Here is a 22,347-nt window from a genome sequence, read left to right as displayed (position 1 = left end):
CCGCCCTGCGGATTATAAAACCCGGCGGCCGCCACCGCCTTCCGACACACCCCCACCTCCCCGCCCCGCCGCGCTTCCTCCTCGGCTCCAAAGTCCCTCGGCCGCGCGGGCCTTGCGGAGCGGGGAGGGGACCGACGCTTCCTGGCCCTCCCGGGCAGGGGCGCCGGCCCGGGGAGGTGCCGAGGTGGCCCCCTGCGAGATGCACCCCACGGGTGGCGGATGGGGCTTAGGTCAGGCTCTCGCAGAGGAAGCTTGAAAGGGGAACCCCCCCACATACACACTTCCGAAGCTGAGGGACCCAGCAGTTTGCTGGAACACCCACGCCGGCCCTCTCCTTGCCATCACACAGCCTCGGCGCAGGGACCCGGGAGCCCAGCAGTCTCTGACGCTCAGTCTTCTGGCCTCACCGCCTCAGGCCTCTCTGGGCTCCAGAGTGACAAGGTGGGGAGCTGTCTGCAGCATCGCTAGTGCAGCACGGATAGGGTTAACGATCAGTCGCTCGATCCAGCTTCTTCACCAGGCCTTGAGGGGAGGGAGTGTGGTCTGCGCTGGCTGGTGGAGAGTTGAGGCTTCGGCAGGCGCCCGGGGGAGGCGCTGCAGAGATGCTCAGAGCCCTCGGCTCACCTGGGGACTGGGTTGGGGACTACCAGGAAAGGGGGAAAGAATGGAGGGGCTGTTGGGGGGGGGAGCACAGAGGCACAGCAGCGCTGGCACACCTGCCCTCTTCTCACTGGGGACACAAGCTGTCAGTCGCTCATGCAGAAACAACCACACAGACTTGCAGCATTTGGGAGCTACAAAGATGAGCCTAGAGATGAGAACAACTCCCTCATTTGACAGATGAAGAAATTAAGACTCAGACAGGTTGAGTGGCTTGCTCCAAGTCACCTCAGGACTCCACATTCCCCATCAGTCTTTTCCTGTCTCATCCACGTGTCCCTCCAAGTGACAAGCACGGGGGAGGGAGAAAAGTGGCATCGTTTTGAGGTGGTGGTAGAGGCTGAGGGTCCTCCCCTAACTCCGCAGCACCATGGTGTCTGTCCCCAGAGGTGGGAGGACCCTACACCCTAGCAGACACCCTGACAAGGGTGTGGGAGGGGATGATGGAAGAAGCAGAGGTTGGGCAGAGGGAGCAGGGAAGGAGCCAGTGACAGCTGCTTGGGAGTCCCCAACCCATTCAGCTGCTTGAGGCCAGTTGGGAATCACTTGGACTCCTGGGCATCTGTGTATGGGATGGTGCCTGGGGCTGAGGGACACATGGGTTCACCCTGCTGTATGGAGTGTGTGCAGGAGGCTGTGTGAGCTGAGTACCCCCGAGATGATGTTGAGTTGTCAGATGACACGGTGCCAGGGAGAAGTGTGGAGGAGGATGCCGGTAGAGGTGGGCACAAAGGTGGCTGCCTCAGCCCTAGGGGGAGGGGAAAGCCAGGTGTTGCCAGTGTTGTCATTAAACATGGTGGATGGGGGAGAGGAGGGAGGTGAGAGGAGAGCTGGGGGCCCTATGGGACACCAAGGGACACCAGTGCACTTCAGGGCTGGCTAGGTGGATGCCTGTGATCAGAGCCGCCCTAGCGAGGGCGAGGGGCCAGGCTGAGGCTGATGCAGTGAGCCTGGGCTCTCTTCCTCCTCAGAGCCACCCGGCTCTCAGGTGGTCCTAACAGCTTGGTTTTCTAGGCTTTGAGAACAATGGGCCTTGAGCAAGTGAGCTGCTGTCTTCCGGGAGTGAGCAGTCTCTCACTGGTGGAAGCTTGGAGGGGGGCGGGCAGGGGATTTTGAGAGTGACACTCCTTCAGGTCCTGAAGGAGGGGTTCTGGGTAGGGGGAGGATGGGTAGAGAAGAAGAAGAGCCTTTGGGCCGGCACCGTGGCTTAGCTTAGCGGTTAAGTGCGCGCGCTCCGCTGCTGGCGGCCCGGGTTCGGATCCCGGGCGCGCACCGACGCAGTGCTTCTCCCGCCATGCTGAGGCCGCGGCCCACGTACAGTACAGCAACTAGAAGGACGTGCAGCTATGACATACAACTATCTACTGGGGCTTTGGGGGAAAAATAAATAAATAAATAAAATTAAAAAAAAGATTCTTTAAAAAAAAAATAAGAAGAAGAGCCTGAGGCTTAGCTTGTAACGAGGGAACCCTTCTCTACTATCAGGACAGAAACCCCACGGAAAGCAGGATGGAGGCAGGTTTCAGTTGGGCCTCCCCTCTGAAGAGCTCCTGAGCATCCTGTCTAGGAGGATGGTACAGCAGGCATCCCATTCTGCTGGTCCATTCTCGGGGGCACTGTGACGATGTCTATAGAACACCTGGGTTAGGGACTCAGGTCAGCATGGAACAGCCTCTGCCTCACTGAAAAATCATAGAAGCAAAGGCTAAATGGGGTTGGGAGATAATCTAATCCCCTAGTTTACATGGAGCAAACTGCTACTAGGGCTGGTTGGAGGCGTCACCCCGCACCTCCCTCATAGTCATATTTACTATAATGGCTTGTGGAATTGTACAGCTTCCCCGCCAAACCATGAGTTCCAGGAGGGCAGAGACTGTGCCTTATTCCCTGGTCTTCCCACTGCTTCGCACAGTACCTGGTGCAAAGTAAGCCCTTATTCAGGGAAGGTCATGTGGACTGAAGGAATGACCAGCATTCATATTCACTCTCCAGGTGGCCAGCTCACAGCCTCCTGCAAGAATAATGCAAAGAGCCAAACCTCACTGACTTGGAATTTGCAATAATACAGACACTGCAAGCTTGATCCCAATGAATAAAAGTTTAAGTTAACTTCTGTCTCTATTTTTAGGTCTTATTCATGAGGGAGAGGGATAATAATAAGAAGAATTTACCTTACATTTGGCTAGCACTTTAGACCTTTCTAAATTTTGCTGTGTAAATTATCTAATTTGTTATTTACAGTAACCTTGAGAGGTAGGAGAGAGTTAAGGTCCTTTGTTCAGTCAGCTACCTCTCAGCGGCCATCAAAACAAGGGAGGGGGTTCTGAATCTTGCAGGAGGATGTGATTATGATGAGGCCAGTGCAAAGAGCCATGGAGGACTGACCAACCCGAGGAAATGCAGTCTGCTTGGGAGATCGCTCCCTCTCTCCATCTCTCTTCCAAGGAAGAACAGGTCACCGGGTACCACAGTTGGAAAAAAATATCCCTTAGAAAATATGCCCAATAATGGAATAGAATCGAGAATCTAGAAATAAACCCTTACACTTATGTTCAATTGATTTTTGACAAGGGTGCCAGGACAATTAAATGGGGTAGGCAAAAAGAGAAGAAAGTCTTTTTAACAAATGGTGCTGGGACAACTGGATTTCCACATGCAAGAGACTAAAGTTGGACCCCTATCTCATACCATTTACAAAAATTAACCCAAAATAGACCATAGGCTTACGTAATGTAAGAGCTAAAACCATAAAAATCTTAGAAGAAACATAGGTATAAATCTTTGTGACCTTGGATTAGGCAATGGTTTCTTAGATGTGACACCAAAAGCACAAGTGATAGAAAAATTAGATAAATTGGTCTTCATCGAAATTAAAAACTTTTGTGCTTCAAAGGACACTGTGGGAGATCAAGATTTGGCCACCCTGAAATACATCTCTTTACCTTGATTGTTTTCTCTGATGGACATTTGACCTCTCCCACTAACTGCCTAAAGAATTTGACATAGTAACTCCTTCCTGGAACAGATCTTCTATCTGATGGCTGTAATATAATGTAAAATAGATGTTACAATAGAAAAGGCACCAACAAGCCCATCTTATCAGAAATTCTGTCTCTCTGGCCACATTCTCTGGATGGCCCTGAGAGGAATTGCCAGACAAACATTGACATTTATAAGGGAAATCTCCATTTGTAAAGGTATCTCCCTCTCTGTATTGGGAAGAGGGGGGATGACCTCATTTCTAGAAACTTATCAATGTGGAAGGTGAGGCCTTAAATCTGCATAATAACCTTACTCTTGTTTACAGTGCTTTAGTGGTAATCTCCTGTAACTGACACCCCGCACCCCCAACCTCCTCCTTTGTAGCTAAAGATGGTATTTAAGATGAGAATTTCTGCTATTGTGTTGAGAAACGCAGCGTCCCTGGTTTCTCCCATGTATACATGTTATTAAACTTGGTATTATTTTCTCCTGCTAACCTGTCTTGTTAATTATTTGGCCAGCCATAAGAACCTTAAGGGAAAGGGCAGAGGGGGATTCTCCCTCTTCCCCTACAACACCATCAAGAAAACAAAAAGACAACCCACGGAATGGGAGAAAATATTTGCAAAGCATGTATATGACAAGGGACTTGTGTCCAGAATATATGTGAAGAACTCTTACAACTCAACAATAAAAAGACAAATAATTAAAAAATGTGCTGGGCCGGCCCCGTGGCTTAGCGGTTAGGTGCGCGTGCTCCGCTGCTGGCGGCCCGGGTTCGGATCCTGCGCGCGCACCGACGCACTGCTTCTCCGGCCACGCTGAGGCCACGTCCCACATACAGCGGCTGGAAGGATGTGCAACTATGACATACAACTATCTACTGGGGCTTTGGGGGGAAAAAAAATTAAAAATTGTGCAGAGGATTTGAATAGACATTCTCCAAAGAAACACACAAATGACCAAAAAGCACAAGGAAAGATGCTCAACTTCACTGGTCATCAGGGAAATGCAAATCAAACCACTTCACACCCACTGAGATACCTGAAATAAAAAAGACAGACAAAAACAAATGTTGAGGATATGGAGAAATTGGAACCCTGATACATCGCTGGTGGGATTGTAAAATGGTGCAGCCACTTTGGAAAACAGATTGGCAGCTCCTCCAAAGGTTAAACGTAGAGTTACTATGTGATCCTGCAATTCCATTCCTAGGTATATATCCAAGAGAACTGAAAACATGTCCACACAAAAACTTTTATATGAATGTTCAAAGCAGCAGAATATCATTCATAATAGCCCCAAATTGGAAACAACCCAAATGTCCATCAACTGATGAATCAATAAACAAAATATGGTGTATTCATACAAGGGAATACTATTCAGCCATAAAAAGAAGTGTTGATTATATGCTACAACATGGTTGAACCTTGAAAACATTATGCTGAGTGAAAGAAGCCAGTCACAGAAGGCTACATATTGTGTAATCCATTTATATGAAATGTCTATAATAGGCAAATCTGTAGAAACAGAAAGTAGATTAGTGGTTGCCAGGGGCAGGGGTCAGGGGGAACGGGAGTGACTGTGGTGGTGTGAAGTTTCTGTGTGGGCTGATGAAGATGTTCTGAAATTAGTGATGGTTGCACAACTCTAGAAACCAGTGAATTGTATACTTTAAAAGGGGGAATTTTATATGAACTATATCTCAATAAAGCTCTTATTAAAAAATATGCCCAAATGTTTACTTCCATCATTCTACGTTCATCAAAGGATCTCCTGATTATTGATTGGCTTTCAGAGGAGCCCTGGTTCTCTCACTGAACACCCTCCATGCTTAGCCAAAACCTACCTACCTCTCAAAGCCCAGCTCACGTCCTGCCTCTAACATGAACAGCTGTAGCTTCCTCAACCCTTAACTCATGTGGGCACCAAAAGCAAGGTGTAAGGGAAATAGCACTGGATTAGGAGCCAGAAAAATCTGGGCCACACTTACAAGCCTTATGACCTGAGCAAAATAACCTCTTTGAGCCTTGGTTTCCTCATGTGTAAAATGGCTGCAAACATTTCTACCCATCCTCTTCCTAAGAGTTGTAGGAAAATGAAGACAGATCCTTTGTCGGTCATCACACAAAAACAAGATGTTATTAATATTATCAAAATCACTGGCTAACAACCTTATATGCAAGGCACAGGGCTAGGAGAGAAATGCAATATTATTGCCTTTAATGTAAAAATTGGGGTAAGAAAATTAGTTCTCCAAGGCTAAGTGCTTAAGGCTGGTATAAATAGTAGATGCTAAGGAATCGGGAGGAGGATGGCTCCTGCGGGCTGGAGGGGCCAGGCAAGACAGCTTCAGTTGGAGGAAGGCAGGGTTTAGCTTCAGAGAATCAGAGAGGGTCAGTACCCCCAGGCAAAAAGCTGAGCCAAGTGTGGAAGTGGGAATGACGAGGATGCTTGGAGGCCAAAGTGAGTACGGTCTGTTTAGACTCCAGATCAGCACTATCCAATGGAACTTTCTTGTGATGATGGAAATGTCTGTCCAACAGAAATATAATGAGCCACATATATAATTTTATATTTTCTAATAGCCACATTTTAAAAAGTAGAGGTAACATTCATTTTAATAATATATTTTATTTAAACCAATATATCCAAAATATTATCATTTCAACATGTAATCAATATAATTATTATATTTTACATTTTTTGTGTGCTAAATCTTAAAATCTGGTGTTCTTTTTACACATCTCAATTTGGGTTTTTTTTTTTTTTTTGTGAGGAAGATCAGCCCTGAGCTAACATCCATGCTAATCCTCCTCTTTTTGCTTTTTGCTCACATCTATTGCCAATCCTCCTCCTTTTTTTTCCCCAAAGCCCTAGTAGATAGTTGTATGTCATAGTTGCACATCCTTCTAGTTGCTGTGTGTGGGAGAAGCGGTGCGTCAGTGCGCACCCGGGATCCGAACCAGGGCCGCCAGTAGTGGAGCGAGCGCACTTAACCACTAAGCCACGGGGCTGGCCCACACATCTCAATTTGGATGCTAAATTTTCTTTTCTTTTTTTTTCGGTAAGGAAGATTAGCCCTGAGCTAACATCTGTTGCCAATACTCTTTTTGCTGAGGAAGATTGGCCCTGGGCTGACATCTGTGCCCATCTTCCTCTACTTTATACATGGGATGCCGGCCACAGCATGGCTTGATGAGCAGTGCATAGGTCCGTGCCTGGGATCCAAACCTGCGAACCCCAGGTCGCCACAGCAGAGCGCATGAACTTAACCACTATGCCACCAGGCCCCCGGGATGCTAAATTTTCAACAGTTAGAGCGAAATGTAGTCCTACCAAAGCAATGAAGTTGTATTTAATGGAAATATAATTATACTGCTTCTATTTTTTAATTAATTAAAAGTAATTATAATTAAAATCTGGTTGCACTGGCCACATTTCAGATGTTCCATAGCCACGTGTGGCTAGGAGTTTCTGCGTTGGTCAGCACAGCCCTAGAGCTAAGATGATGCCGGTAGATTGCATGACTGGAGTTGGAGACAGCTCCACCTCTCCTGTCTAGACATCCCTGGCCTCCAGGTTCACACTCAACTGCCTTCTGGAAGTATCTGTCTGGGGTACAGATTATGATGGTCCCGACGATAAGACCTCTTTACCCCAGAGGCCACTCCACCATGGAAACGTGGAATGCTAGCTTAGCAAAGTACTTTAAGGCTCACAGAACCCAGTTGCTTCCAAATGGGATCCTGGACCCATAGGGGTCCTTAAAGGTGCTCATGGGAGTCTGATTACCATTTTCAATACCTCAACCCATTTAACTGAAACCATCTGTCTGCACGGTTACCCACAGCATCCTATTCCGTGCTTTCGGTTGACATGAGAGCAGCTCCGTTGGATAACACCAGTGCTCTCTACCTGATCAGAAGCTTAGCTGCTTTATTTAATTCAACAAGTATTTACTGAGCCCCTGTTAGGGCCAGGCACTTCTACGTGCTGGGGACTTGGCAGTGAGCTAAACAGAGCCCAGCTCCCATAGAGCCGACATTCTGCGCGCATGTCTGTGGGTGGCAACAAATAAATATGTGTTGGGGGATGATAATGCTATGTCAAAAAGTAAATGAGGCCGAGGGGGTTAGAGTGAAGGGATGTGCTATTCCACCTCGAGGCAGTTGGGGAAGGGGGGCTCTGAAGGGAGCCAGGGAGCAGCCAGTGGACCTCTAGGGAGGGCTTTTCAGTGGAGGCACCAGCACCTGCAGGACCTGCTTCCTGCCTTTGAGGAACAGCCAGGGGGCCAGTGTGGCTGGAGCAGAGGGAGCCAGGACCAGGCTCAGCGAGGAGCACAGACACGCGCCCAGAGCATGTTTAGTCTTGTTGCTGGAATACGGACCTGGTTATCCTGAGATGAAGACTCAGTGGAATTGTTAGGGTACTGGAGACAGGCTTTCATTTTTTAAAATGTCTTATGTAATAGATATAATATAAATATGTATGTATGTATGATATCTAAGGTATGTGTAAGTTATGAAGCATAATAAAATGAACACCCATAAACCCACTACCCAACGTTTCTCTTGTCTAGCTGAGTCCTGTCCTCCTTGGTCCCATCTCCTGCCCGCAAATGACTGACTCCCCTGAATGCTGTGTTTATCAATCTCTTCTCTTTTAAAGAATAATCTCAGTACTTTGTGTATATCTTTAAACATCACACTGTTTAGTTTTGCTTGTTTTAGAGCTTTGTAAAAAGAGTGTCACCTAGCTATGTGCTTAAGAGAAATGAAAACACATCCCTGTGCAAAGACTTGCATGCAAAGCAGCATTATTCAATGTGGCCGAAAAGTGGCAGCAACCCAAATGTCCATCAACTGGTGAATGGGTAAAGAAAATGCGGTATAGCCACACAATGGAATATTTGGCAATAAAAAGGAATGAAGCACTGAATCATGTTACAACGTGAACTCCAAAAACATTATGCCAAGTGAAGGAAACCAGACACAAAAGATTACATATTGTATGATTCCATTTATATGAAATGTCCAGAAAAGTCAAATCCATAGGGACAGAATATAGACCAGAGGTTCCTGGGGCTGGGGTTGGGGATGGGGAGTGACTGAAAATGGGCATGAGAGTCATTTTGGTGGTGATGGAAATGTACTGAAATTAGTGTGATAGTTGCACAATTCTCTAAATGATCTAATAATCATTGAATTGTACACTTAAAATGAGTGAATTATGCTACAACATGGAAATGTAAATTTTTTTTTTTTTTTTTTTTTACTTTTTGCCCCCAAAGCCCCAGTAGATAGTTGTATGTCATAGCTGCACACCCTTCTAGTTGCTGTATGTGGGACTCAGCCTCAGGATGGACAGAGAAGTGGTGCCTCCATGCGCACCCGGGATCCGAACCCGGGCCGCCAGCATTGCAGCGCGCGCACTTAACCACCAAGCCACAGGGCCGGCCCTGGAAATGTAAATTTGATGAAGCTTTTTTTTAAAAAGCATCAGATTAGAGTCTTTGGAGGCTTGTTTTTTCTCTTTCTGAGACTTTACTGGTGTTGTTGCATACTGCTGTAGTTCATTTATTTTCACAACTCAATAATAGTCCATAATCTATCATGTGATTACACCACAGTTTATTTCTCCAGTTGCCAATCCTATCACTAGACATGTGAGTTACTTCTTGTTTTTTGCTGCTACAAAACAATTTGCCAGTAACATTATTGCACATGTCTCCTTGGTATACATAAGTAACTTTATGTCTGTTGAATCTCATAATAAAATGTCAGGGCTTGTATACTGTATGTCTTTTTTTCACTTCATTTTTTAGGAATTCGTTTTTATTGTATTTTACAAAATTATTACTCCCACAACAGATTGAAAATTAAAACAAAAATAAAACTGGTCCTCATCACAGTTTGAAAAATATTGCTCTAGGGAATAGACTGGGAGTAAAATTGCTGGGTCAAGGGTATGCAGATGTTCAAAGGCATGCAGAAGTTCAAGGGTGTCCAAATATCAAACTGCTTTCTAAAATAGTTGTACTGATTTGTATTCCCACCAGCAGTGGATAGGAGTTCCCACATTGCTCCATATCTTCACCAGCACTTAGTATTGTCCAACTTTTTAATTTGTGCCAATTTTGGGGGTATGACATATTTTCATTCCTTTGTTGTTAATGAGGTTGAACGTTTTTTCATATGTTTATAGGGCATTTGTGCTTTGTCTTCTGTGCTATTCCTGTCTGTTTCCTTTGCCCATTTTTTTTCCTGTTCTTATCGATTCATGACAGTTCTTTATATATTCTGGATACTAATCCTTTGTCATTTAACTGTGTTGCACCTGTCATTCCCAGTTTGTGACTTGTTTGAATTTTCTTGAGATGTCTTTTGATAACAGAAGGTCTTACTTTTAAAGTAGTTGGATTTTATCTATTTTTTCCTTTTTGGCTAGCACCTCTTTCCTCCTTGCAGATCATGCCGTTTTCCTGGTCAGAGCCCCTTTGTGGCCCCTACTGAACCGACAAGCTCCAGAGCAGAGCATGGACAGCCCTTTTGAACCTGCACCCTCCTGTCTCCAGCCTCATCTCATTTGTATATTCAGTAGTTTATTCTGGAGCTTATGTTTCCACCCTCAAGTCCTTCCCTGCTTCAAAGACCTTCATTTGTCTGCTCGTAGAACCCCAGGTCATTCTTCAAATCCCAGCTCCGGCACAACTTCCTCTTCCTCTTCTTCCTCTTTTTAAAAATAGTCTAGGGCCGGCCCCATGGCTTGGCGGTTGGGTGCGTGTGCTCCACTGCTGGCGGCCTGGGTTCAGATCCCGGGCGCGCACCGACGCACCGCTTGTCTGGCCATGCTGAGGCCGCGTCCCACATACAGCAACTAGAGGGATGTGCAGCTATGACATACAACTATCTACTGGGACTTGGGGGGAAATAAATAAATAAATAAATAAAAATTATAAAAAAATAAAAATAATGTAGAGGTTTTTTATTTTTTTTACACCTATTAACCACAAAATCCTAGGGAATGGGTTCCAGCAGTTCAGGCTCCTTTCCAGCGGTTCTCACAAAGTGTGCATCTCTGGATGGAGCGGGCTGGCGCTTCAGTCAAACCCAAGTACCTTTCTCTTTGGCTTCCTTCTTTTTCTGATCATTTTCCTTCACACGTTTCAGAAAGCTATCTTGGCTCTTGGCGTGCTTAATATGCTCACTATGTACGGTAATTCTCTTGGCAAGAATCTTGCCTTTAACTTGTTTGTTTACAACGATGCCAACAGCATGCTGGATAACACTGCAGACTCTTGCAGTTTTGCCATGGTAACATTTGAGGCATTCCTTTTTGAACAGTGCCCATTCTCTTGATGTTAACAATATCACCTTTCTTATAGATTTGCACCTATGTGGCCAAAGGAACAACTCCATGTTTCCTAAAAGGCCTTGAGAACATATAGCCTCTCTTCTTTCCCTTCGTGTTGGTGATCTTGGCGAATTACTGGAAGATGGAGGTTCTGGCTGAAAGGCACAACCTCCTCTTCTTAGAAGCATTTCCAGACCCCCAAGGCTGAGTCACTTCTTGCTCTGATCAGTGGGCCCCAAGCCTGGCTAAGTATCAGATGATTGATAGAACACAGGTTTTTAACTATTAAAATGGGATAATTTTTACATTGAATAAGTGCAATTTGTCAAAGAGATACAATATTTCAAAACATGAGATTCCTTTACAACGGGATGTTCGGGAGAGGAAAAAAGTTTAGGAACCACTGCTCTCTTGCCAATGGTGTCTATGATATCCTTGACATCACTCTGCCTGCATTTGAACATTTCCAAGGACAGGAAGCTCACTAGCTCGGTGGGCTGGACTGCTCTAGTTGTTAGAAACTGCTTTCTGGTGTTAACTATGTCTCCCGCCTCATCATTTATACTTATTGTCCTTCACTCTTTTCTCTAAAGAAACACTTAGTGAGTCTTTTCTCTTTGACACTACCACCCTCCAACATGAGAGGTAGCATCCATGGCTATCCATGTCTCCTTTTCTCCAGGAGAAACACATCACCTTCAGTGATTCCTGGGAAGAGATGGTTTCTAGCTCCTCCAGCACCTGATCATTCTCTTGTGAACAGATTGTAGATTTTCCATGTCCCTCATAAACTGCACACCCATGTTGGAGGAAAGCCTGAGGGCTGGTCTAACCCGTGCAGAGGGGCCCTGATCCAGTTAACGTGAGTCTGTTGGTGCAGCCAAAGAGGGTCGTGGCTGTTCTGGCAGCCTCCTCAGCCCCGTGACTCACACTGAACCCGGGAGTTGATGAAAACCCTCGGATCTTTTTCATGTGAAACATTACCGGTTTGTTTCTGTGAATCTGATTTCCCCCTCTAAAGGCAGAGCATCTACAGAATTCAATCTTACTGCTTTGACTCAATGCTCTTGTTTTTTGAGAAAGCTTCTTTAACTTGCACGTCTCCTTTTAGCTCTCCTCCCAGCTTCATGTCAAGGATAAATTTAATAAGAAAGATTCTGTTTTTTTAAAAAAATGTTGACAAGGACAATGCCCTGTGGCTACTAAATATCCTTGGACCCTGTCTCTATTGCACTCCGTCTTTGGGGTGTTGGGCCTCCGATTCCCAGGAAGCAGGGCCAAGGGGAAGGTGCATGTCTTCACTCCAGGCCCAGAGTGAGGCCAGCTTCACCATGGCTGCGGACAGTGACGATCCATCTCCGCCTCCCAGGCCAGGAACGTCCGAGAAATCTTTGACTCATATCTGTTCTGTGTCCTATTGCCCAATCTTGCCTGGTCGTCACTAAAAATATCTCCCTCCTTTTCTTTTTCTCCTCGTTCCTCCGCACATTTCTCCTGAGACCACTGCGCGTGTGCCGGAGATGGTAACCCCACAGATTCCCCGGATGTTTAACAAGCAATTCCCAAAGAGGTGATGGGCCCTGAGCCCTGGCTAGGGGTCTCGCTCGGGCTGAGCCCTGAAAGGAGGGGTAGGAGTTGATCAGGCCAGTCGTTGGAAGACTCACTTTTCAAGCAGAGGAAACAAAGAAATTTCCACTGGTCAGCACTAGGGTGTGAGCGGAGGCTGGAAAAGCCAAGGTGGGCGGTCAGACGTCCTCCTAAGGAAGGTTCTAGGCTGGCAGTGCCATGACTGCATTTGTATTTCAGAGCGATCAGCGAAGATAAGTAATTAGCAACCTCTGAAGTTGGCAGGAGAAGACAGCAGCCTAGGGCCCCCCCAGACACTGAGGAGAGTGATAGATTCAGGGGTGTGTAGAGGGAGGTGAGACTGAAGGAGGCAGCAGCTGATGGGAAGGAGGGGGAGGGATGAGGGGAGATGAGGGGGGTGATGATGCCTTGCAAGGCATGTTCCTAGGAGGGGTACATTCTAGAAGCAGGTTTGGGTAGTGAGAGGGCAAGGAGACGAGGACTCGGTTTTGGAGGGCACTGGTCCTTCGCCGTGAGGAGGTGGGTGACTGAAGAGCTGGCTCTTCTTACTCCTGCCGCTGCTGGGGTCCTCTGGTGCGCTCCGCCTCCTGTGGCCACAAGATCCTTTGTCCCTTTTCTCTGCCTGCCTCCTGCCTCTGGGGATGCTGCTGGACTGGGCATCCACCTCAGAGAACCTTCAGGAGGTGTCGAGTCTCCCCTAACTTCCCAAGCCCAGCCTATTCATAAGCTCACCAAGTTTTCCATCTCAGTCGCCATGGGGTCAGTGTGGGAGTGGTAGGAGAGAGCTGCCGGAAGAGGACCAAGGAATATTCAAAATACTGCCGAAGACCCGGGAGGGTGGGCTCACAGCCCGGGTCCTCCCGCGAAGCCAGGCCTGGGATTTGCCCTGATTGTGCCTCCTTCTTCCATTTCACCAGCATTAACGGTCTCTTCTACGCTCTGGGTGCTGTGTGGGTGCCAGGCATAGGACAACATATAACAATATACATGCCATGTCTATTGAGTCAGGCATCTAAGCGCTTTGCATATCTTATTAATTTCAACCTCCCAGCAACCCTAGGAGTTAGGTACTATTTGGTTCCCACTTTACAGATGAGGAAACTAAGGCACAAAGAGGTTAGTAAGTTGACTAAGGTCACACAAGGGGTGGAACCCAAATGTGAAGTTGGATAAGTGCCCCCACTGTGAGCCCCTCCACTATCCACTCCTTCTCCACCTTCCAGAATGCTCTTGCCTCGGTCTACTCTCACTGGACAAGTGTCAAGTGTCATATTCTTTAGAGTCAGGATATTCTGATTTTTAACCCCAAATCTTAAACCCACTTCTCTTGGCTTTGCCCCTACTGAGGTTGTCTCTGCCGTGGTCCCTGCGTGAACGGGACAGGACAACACCTTCGGCAGTCAGCAATGAAGGGAGAGAAACAAGAAGAGTGAGACATATGAAACCAACGAGCACACACCAGCCAGGCTGCCAGCTGTCCTTTCGTGGCCACAATATCTTCTATTCCAAATATCCTTTCTATTTTTTTTGTAGTTAAAATATTACTTCTCTCATAAAATGGTGGTGAGAGAAAATGACATATATATTTTTAATGTCCTGACTTGGCAAACTAAAAAATGTCTGCAACTCTAGTCAGATTCCACTTTTTTCCTGACAGTTCAGTGATCACAGAGGCTGGCCCCACTGGCGTGTCAAGCAGACCCTGATCTCTCGGGCCCCTGGGTCTTTCCTGCCTTCTACTCCTTCTGCCTGGACTGCCCCCACCCCCTATTGCTCAGTCATCACCCATCACCCCTCAAGGCGTGACCTGACCTTTCTTCCTCCAAAGCACAGCCTTGGCATTCAGCACAGCATTCAGTGAGTAGGACTGCCACCACCTGCACATCTGTTTCCCACGGAGCTCTGGGACAGCAGACATGGGCCACCACCACATTCACATTTCCAGAGCCCGGAGCAGCCCCAGCCACCCATGTACATGGCAGGTCTGCTGAGAGCCTGACTGGAATGAATGCATTCTTGCCTCCTTTGTGGCAGGTATGAGTGTGGTGGTGGTGAGGGGCTGTGTGCCTGCCCGGGCCTCAGCACTGCCATCCTCTCCTACTCTGAGGGCCCAGCTGAGTGCCAGCGAGCCCTCACTAACCCCACTGGGGCCCAGCTTGGAGCTGGGGTGGGGGGGGCTTGGGCGCCTAACTGGCCCTAAAGCAGCACCCGGCACCTGTGTGTATCTTACTGTGGTTGTGTGGCTCTTACCCATTGTTCCCAGAGAGGGGCTAGGAAACCGAGTGAAACTGCCCATGCTCTGGAAGCCCAGGGAACCTCAGGTCAGACAGGAAGACAGAGACGGAGGGAAGGGAGAGACTGAGAGAGGAACTGAGAAAGAGAGAGACAGTCAGAGAGAAACAAAACAGAGCCTGTGGTGGCAGCAGAAACAGAAACATGGGGGACCCACAGAGAAGGGAGGGCAGGACGGACAGCTGCCATGGGAGTGGCGGTGGGGGCCTGGAGCTGGGGGTCTGGCCAGCCTCCCACTGGGCTGGGGGAGAGGCACCTCCTGTGGGCCTCTAACACGGTCTCCATGGTGGGACCCAGAGCGTGGGAGGCAAATTCATCTTTGGGGTCCACTCTTACCTCTAGATGTCCAGGGCCCTGGCAAGGCCCTCTAAATGCCCAGGACCCCTGAGGGGCCTCCAGCCCTGTTGGCAGCCCTGGCAGCATCCTGCGCCTTGCCTGGCCTCTCTACCTCTCCCCGAGGGCCCTTGCCACCTCATGTCACCCCCTTGAGATCGGGGTGGGTGGGTCAACCAACGTGCGTAGGAAGAGGAGAGAATCTGAGATGAGACCCTTCCACCTTAGCAGACCTTCTCTGATGGTCAGCAAGCAAGAAAGGCCCCGCGGCTTCTGGCAAGAAAACTCTCCATGGAGGAACCTGGAGGGGGCCGGGCTCTGGAGAGGACCTAGTTGACTAGGGGAGGGCTGGCGCTGGCGGCCGTGTGTGGCTGATGCTGACCTGGCTGCCTGGGCCCTGTGGGGATGTCATGGGGGCCCATAAACAGGGGACTGGGCCACTAAAGAGCTTAGGAGCTGGGGTTTCCGGTGTGGGCCCATGGCATTTGCTGGTGTGCAGCTGGGTCCTGGCTCCGTGGTGAAGCGAAGCGGTCAGGACTGATCCCTGCGGCAAAATAAGCCCTGGGATGGGGGGGTGCTTGGATTTATCAGGTGAAGAGAGGCCCAGGCACATTCCTGCCTCCAGGCCTCTGCCTTTCCCTTCTCTTCCCTCCTGGAATTACCTTCCCCTAGATCTTCACGTGGCCTGCACCCGCACCCTCTGTCCTCAAAGAGCCTTCCCTATCCTCTAGACAGATAAGAGCACTTAGAGTCAAACTGTTGGAATGTGACATTGCCCCTGAAGCTGCGAAGCACTACTTGCTGACACGCCTCTGCTGACACCACCCAAGGCTCTGGCCACCCCTTCACCCCAGGCCTCACACTTTTGCTCCCCTGGGTCTTCCTTGCTCTCCACAATGCCCCTAGCACTTACAGAGCAGGTCCCCCGTGTTTGTTGATTGACTGACTGACCGACTCAGGGAGAAAAGCGTGGATGTGGGGATTGAGGACACGGCCAGGATGCAGGGTCCTCATGCTTTCTTTCCTGGAGGGGAGAATGGCCCAGGTGAGGGAGATGCTGGGGCTGGGCTCTGATGCCTCCTCTCAGCTGCACCACCAGCCACAGGGGCAAACTTTCTGGGCTGGATGAGGGGAGCTTGGCGGTGCCCTACCGACTGCGACCTGATGTCCAGATTCTCAAGTGTGTGATGGATGTGGTCAGTGGTCAGACACAGTTACAACCACGGGCCTACAGACACTTCTCAGACGCCCCAGGAATTGCTGGTGGGGTCCTTGCTATGGACCATTTATCTTCAACCTCCGCCCTCTCTAGAGACCTGTTTACATTGCTGCTCTCCTCTCTGTACCCGCAGCTGATTTCTCCTCTGTTGGGGGCAGAGGAGCACGAGATGGAAGGGTGGAATGATGGTGGCCACGCACATTCCTGCACATTCCTGCCTCGGGCTTCTGCCCTTCCCTCCTCTTCCCTCCTGGAATTGCCTTCCACTAGACCTTCGCATGGCCTGTACCCCTACCCTCTGTCCTCAGAGAGCCTTCCCTAGCACTCTCTCCCTTGCTTTCTTTCTTCACAGCACTGCTGCTGCATGCAATTAGGTTTCTGTGTGTGTGTATGTGTATATGTGTGTACATATGTATGTGTGGGGGATCAGAATTGGCGACCTCGAAATACGTCTCTTTACCTTGATTATTTTCTCTGAAAGAAACTTTGACACGCCTCCTTCCCCCGCCCCCCGACCCCCAACTAACTGCCTAAAAGAATTTAAGATAGGCCTGTCCTGGAGACAGGCCTTCACCATAGATAACTCTGGGTATGGTTAGACTGGGAGGGTCCTTGCTAAACCCGTTCTTATCAAAGCTCTGAAAACCAAGTAAAAGTAGTAGTTACCCTTTGTAAGAGACATTTACATCTATAGCGGAAATCTCCATTTGTAAAGGTATCTCCTGGGGGCCAGCCCAGTGGCGCAGTGGTTAAGTGTGTGCGCTCCACTTTGGCGGCCTGGGTTCGCAGGTTTAGATTCCGGGTGCAGACCGACGCACCACTTGTCAAGACATGCTGTGGTGGTGTCCCATACAAAGTAGAGGAAAATGGGAACAGGTGTTAGCCCAGGGCCAGTCTTCCTCAGCAAAAAGAGGAGGATTGGCATCGGATGTTAGCTCAGGGCTGATCTTCCTCACACACACACACCCACCCACACAACCACACACACAGAAAAGGTTCTCCCTCTGTGTACCAGGAAGAAGGGGGGATAACCTTATCTCTAGAAACTCTTATCAATGCAGAAGGCAAGGACTTAAATCTGCATAATAACCTTACTCTTGTTTACTGTGCTTTTCTGGTAGTCTCCCATAGCCGACTCCCCCCACCCCCAGCATCCTCCTTTGTCTTTACCTGAAGATGCTATTTAAGATGAGAACCTCTGCCATTTTGTCAAGTTACCCAGTTTTTCCCGGTCTCTCCCACGTATACACGTTATAAAGCTTTGTTTGATTTTTCTCCTATTATTCTGTCTCATGTCAATTTAATTTGTAGCCCAGCAAGAAAGGACCCAGAGTAGGTAGAGGATAGTCTTCCTTCCCTTCATATGTATGTGTGTCTGCATATGTTGTGTGTCTGTTAGTTTACTTTTTAATGATCTGTCTCCCCCACTTCACATAAGTTACAGGAAAGCAGTGACTTTTGTCTTATCAATTACTGTCTCTCCAGGGCCTAGAACAGTGCCTGAACCAAGTAGGTGCCCAATAAACCTTTGTTGAAAGAAGGCAAAGAAGGGAGGAAGAAAGGGAGGAAGGAAGGGGGGAAGGAAGTGAGGAAGGAGGGAATTGAGGAAGGAAGGAAGGAAGAATGTGAGGAAGGAAGTGAGGAAGGAAAGAAGGCAGGCAGGCAGGGAGGAAGGGAAGGAGGAAGGGAGGGAGAGAGTGAGGAAGAAGAGAAAACAACTTCCTCCTGATCACTCCCTCCCCCAAGGGCTGCACAGAAACGCACTGTGGGAAAAGCCCACTCCTTTCGCTACCTCCCACCTTCGGTGCCTAGTGCTGTCATGCCACCTCCTGTACCAGGCTGGTCCCCGCAACTGCTTATCCATCCTGCATCCTGTTCCCCTGGGGCCCAGCAGAGGTAAAAGCTGACTTGACTGTCCTGATTCTCATCGCCTCTCCACCCATGCTGTGGTGTTATCTCAGCTTGTGGGCAGGTTACTCTTGTTTGTTTAAGTCTCGTTTTCCCAGACTGGAGCAGCCTTGGGGTCAGCCTGGGACCCACAGCCTGTGACGTCCCTCAGCCCAATCCCTCAGCATTCTGGAGGTCCCAGGTGACTCACTGTCTTCATCGGTGGCTGCAGAAGCTTTGTGGCCTGTCCCCCGCCTCACTGCCACTCCTGCCACCATTGCTGCTGCTTTTCTGGCCACGTCTGCTGCCCCTGAAGCTAGAAGACACGTTTTTCTCCCTGAGTGCTTACAGCTCCATTTTAAGCTCACCAAAGCAGCCATGTGCTTTCAGAGTCTGACTAGTTTTCTTTTCACAGAAGTTGGCACAGGTTCCTCAGGGAGTGGGCCTGATGATGCCACCCCGAGCTGAAGGGTGCTCTCAGCCTCTGTAGACCAGTCAGGGCTGTGTCTTTCCATTATGTATTTGCCACCCCAAGGCCAGGCTTACTTCCCAGAGCTGCCGCAGGCTTTGGCTCGGGCATGTGGATTCTGACAGTGGCCGGGAGCCCCAGGGCGTACTGGGTAGGCCTCCTCCACCTGATGGCACAGCTCTTCCTCCTTTAGCTCTTTCTTTAGCAGGAGCACTCCTGCCCCCTCCCTGCTGTCCCTTTGCCAGGTTAACCCCTGCGCATCCTGTAGCTCTATGATTCCATGTCACACACCCCAGAAGTCCTCCCCGACCCTCACACCTGGGTGAAGTGCCTTTCTATGCACTGACTGCTAACACATGAGAGAACAGGGCTGTGCCTGTCCTGTTCATTGTGTCCCCAATGTCCCCAGCACCTGGCACATCAAAGTGACTCTCTTTGATAAAAACTGTTGTAAAGAGTGAATGAACTTTGTGTGTTTGCATCTTACAGTGCCTTAGGACTGCGGAATCTCTATGCCTCAGGGCCTCTGCTGCCCAAGGCCTGAAGCATGAGCTGAACTGGGGTTAACTGCGTGTTCAGCCTGCTGGGGGTGGGGAAGCTTTGCCGGGAGGGGTCAGAATGGCTAGGAGGCCCCTCTCCTAGCAAGGGCGGGATTGTCAGAAAAAATACAGGACACCCAGTTAGATCTGAATTTCAGATAAACAACATTTTTAGTATATTACATGTAGTATGTGAGACATACTTATGCTAAAAAAATATTAAATTCAAATTTAATGGGGCATCCTGTTTATTTTCCCCCCTCTTTCTAAATCTCATAACCCTAGTAAGAACAGATGTGATCAGCCAGGTGCTCAGGGCATCTGAAGTCCTGTTTACGAGGTACATTCTGCTCACTGTCTTTGTTCTTGCTGCTCTTTAAATGTTTTTGGCCAAAGAACAGGATAAGTGCAAGGTGTGGTTTCCCAGAGCTGTCCCTAGCACACTTAATCCAGGGGATCTCCCTACGTCTCCACCCCAACCCCAGCTACTGGACTGGATGGGCAGGGAAGGCCTTTCTTAAGAGGGGAGTTCAGGTTGAGATTTGAAGGAATGAGCCAAAAGATGATGGGGAACAACATTCCAAAGGAGAGGTGAGCGTGAACTTGGTGAGTCTGAGGAACATGAAGGCTAGTGTAGCTTTTTGACTGCGGGAAGGGAAAGGTTTGCATGGAAAATGCCCTGGGTCACATCCTCTGTCCCCAAGAAAAGGCCTTAGGCCTGCTCCCTTGGCCTGCCCCTGCCCCTACCTGTAGGGTGGATACTTCTCTGGCTTCCAAGGCAGGAGTCTCCGCGGCAGGGAGTGGGGAGGAAAGGAGTGTGAGCTTTTGCCCATCTTGGGTTGGGGATTCTGGAGCAGGGCATAAGGCCACCGGGCCCTGGTGCTTGACTGCAGCTTGGTGGGATCACCTGCTCTTTAAAATGGTTGGGTGGAGCCATGAGCCCTTAAAGCTAAGTCCCCATGAGGCTGGCCCCCATGGAGGCACCCTACCTCACTCAGAGCACCACCTCCATCACCCCCCATCCCCCTCCTTGAAGCAGACCCCTGAGAGCACTGCTGGCCGGATGTGCTCTCCCTCCTAACGGGAAAATGCTGCAGCCAAGAGCTGCAGGGCCGTGGTGGGGAGGACCTGAAGGGGCCCATACTCCTCAGCAGGAGTCTCTCTCCCCGCTGTGGAGGGGCTGAGAGCCCTGCACTGGGAAGCTCAGCACGCACATCAGGTTCCCAGGGAGGCTCTGCTCCTCTGACGTACTGCCCACCCCAGTCCTCCTTCAAGCCCAAATACACAGGCCAAACAATGGGAAATGGCTCGGTTCCACAGTCAACTCACAAGGCATTTGTTGCCCGCTGTTTGCCTGTTGGCACGCTAAGGAAGCTGTTTCTTAATTTAAAATGTCCATTAACTCCCTCCAACTGGAGAGCTACCCCAACAAAATTTATGTTCTTGGATGGTTTAAGCTTGGTCACTTTGAGGGGGTGGACCCAGCTGTGTTTGCCCCATCGGAAGGTGTGCCCAGGGCAGTGGGCACTCTCAAGTGTCTTGCCATGCGCTTGAGAGTATGTTCTCTCTGTAAGGGGGTATTGGGTCCCCAGGGCCATGAGAAGCCCACAGCGCAGGGGGCGGGTGGGGGAGGGGTGTCCCTCTGCTGAAGCTCATTTATGTCCCCAGGGGAGGAAACCCTATTTCCCTCCTACCTCCAGGCCCTCGGTGAGTCTTGCCAGGCATCTGACAGGAAAGAACCTTTTGTTCCCAGCTTGTAGGAAGTCTGAGCTGGGTTTGTTATCTACCCACAGCATTTCCTGGATGGGGGCCTGGACCTGGCTGCAGCAGGCGCTGGCCCCTAGCCTTTGCCTTGGCACCCTTCGCGTTTTTTTTTTTCAAGTTTATTTTTTTTTGTTGTGAAATTTTTGTTGTACGTTATTGTTTATCAGTCACCATATAAGTGCATCCCTCCACCCCTTGTGCCCACTCCCCACCTTCTAGCCCCTGGTAACCACCAAACAGTTCTACCTGTCCGTGTGTTGGTTTATCTTCCACATACGAGTGAACTCATGTGGTGTTTGTCTTTCTCTCTCTGGCTTATTTCACTTAACATAATACCCTCCAGGTCCATCCATGTTGTTGCAAATGGGATGATTTTATCTTTTTTTGTCTGAGTAGTATTCCATTGTATATATATAGCACATCTTCTTTATCCAATCATCAGTCGAGAGACACCTGGGTTGCTTCCATGTCTTGGCCATAGTGAATAATGCTGCAATGAACATAAGGGTGGCACCCTACATCTTGGTTGGGGCAGGGGAGGATGCAATTATCCTCAGGTTAGTTTGCCTAGGGGGAGGGGTGGGTAGTTAGTCTCAGGCAAAGCCCCCTGGCTTGGTTAAAGGGGGCAAAAACGTCGCCTACAGTGTGTGTGTGTGTGTGTGTGTGTGTGTGTGTGTGTGTGTGTGTGTGTGTGTGTGTGTGTGTGTGTGTGTCGGGGGATGGAATTGGGGAAGGGATGAGTCCAGCCTTCCTGTAGAGTGACATCTTCTCCCTCGGGGCTGCAGCGAGGGCCAAGGCCCCGCCGTGTGTGACACCTAGCGGCCACCTGAGCCCAGGGCGGGGCCAGAGGAGTGAAGGGAAGAAGGTTGCAAGGAAGAAAGGGAGGGCGTGGAGGGAAGGGATCAGGAAGCGCGGAGACGAGGCCAGGGCAGCGCGGCTGTTCTCGGCCCGGCATCCCCTCCCCTCTGCTCAGGGCCCGGTCTCCCCCGGCCCTTGCCACTGCCCCCGCGAACCAGGCAGCCCATCCCCTCGGCCTCGAGTCAGGCCTGGGCCGGGAGGGCCCCCCCACGAAGACTCCCCCTGCGTCCCCGAATGTGGGGGCCCTGGAAGCCAGGTCGCGAGGCCCGGCTTTCGAAGGTTACTCGCGAGCTCGGGTCCAGAAGGCCGGGGTCACGGGGCCGCGGCTCTCGGCCCTCAGCGCCCTGCGCCGCAGCCCCCGCCAGGCGGGCGTCCAGGTGCGGACCCGGGATCTGCGGGAC

At 49.6% G+C, this 22,347-nt stretch overlaps 1 protein-coding gene, 1 long non-coding RNA gene and 1 pseudogene across 3 annotated transcripts in view; 1 reads left to right on the top strand and 2 right to left on the bottom strand.

Annotated features, from left to right (window-relative positions):
• Positions 1-270: 270 nt before the first annotated feature.
• LOC147915054 (uncharacterized) overlaps positions 271-22,347 on the bottom strand; it is a 24,331-nt gene continuing 2,254 nt past the window's right edge. Inside the window, exon 3 of the long non-coding RNA XR_015554751.1 lies at positions 271-2,671. This is a non-coding gene — a long non-coding RNA (uncharacterized LOC147915054). The remainder of the gene's footprint in view (positions 2,672-22,347) is intronic.
• Positions 10,482-13,341, bottom strand: LOC101388084 (large ribosomal subunit protein eL21 pseudogene; annotated as a pseudogene).
• The window catches only part of CYB561 (cytochrome b561), a 13,959-nt gene continuing 13,629 nt past the window's right edge, over positions 22,018-22,347 (top strand). The window contains exon 1 of one of the 2 annotated variants that reach the window (XM_087441380.1): positions 22,018-22,323. In XM_087441380.1, the coding sequence (XP_087297506.1) occupies positions 22,181-22,323 (143 nt within the window). In that variant the 5' untranslated portion in view covers positions 22,018-22,180. The remainder of the gene's footprint in view (positions 22,324-22,347) is intronic. The other variant, XM_087441379.1, reaches the window with a different exon arrangement.

The sequence above is a fragment of the Ceratotherium simum genome, chromosome 16, assembly GCF_057802395.1.
Source record: "Ceratotherium simum simum isolate JZ-2026a chromosome 16, ASM5780239v1, whole genome shotgun sequence".
Lineage (NCBI taxonomy): Eukaryota > Metazoa > Chordata > Mammalia > Perissodactyla > Rhinocerotidae > Ceratotherium > Ceratotherium simum.
This window is presented reverse-complemented; position numbering and strand designations above follow the sequence as displayed.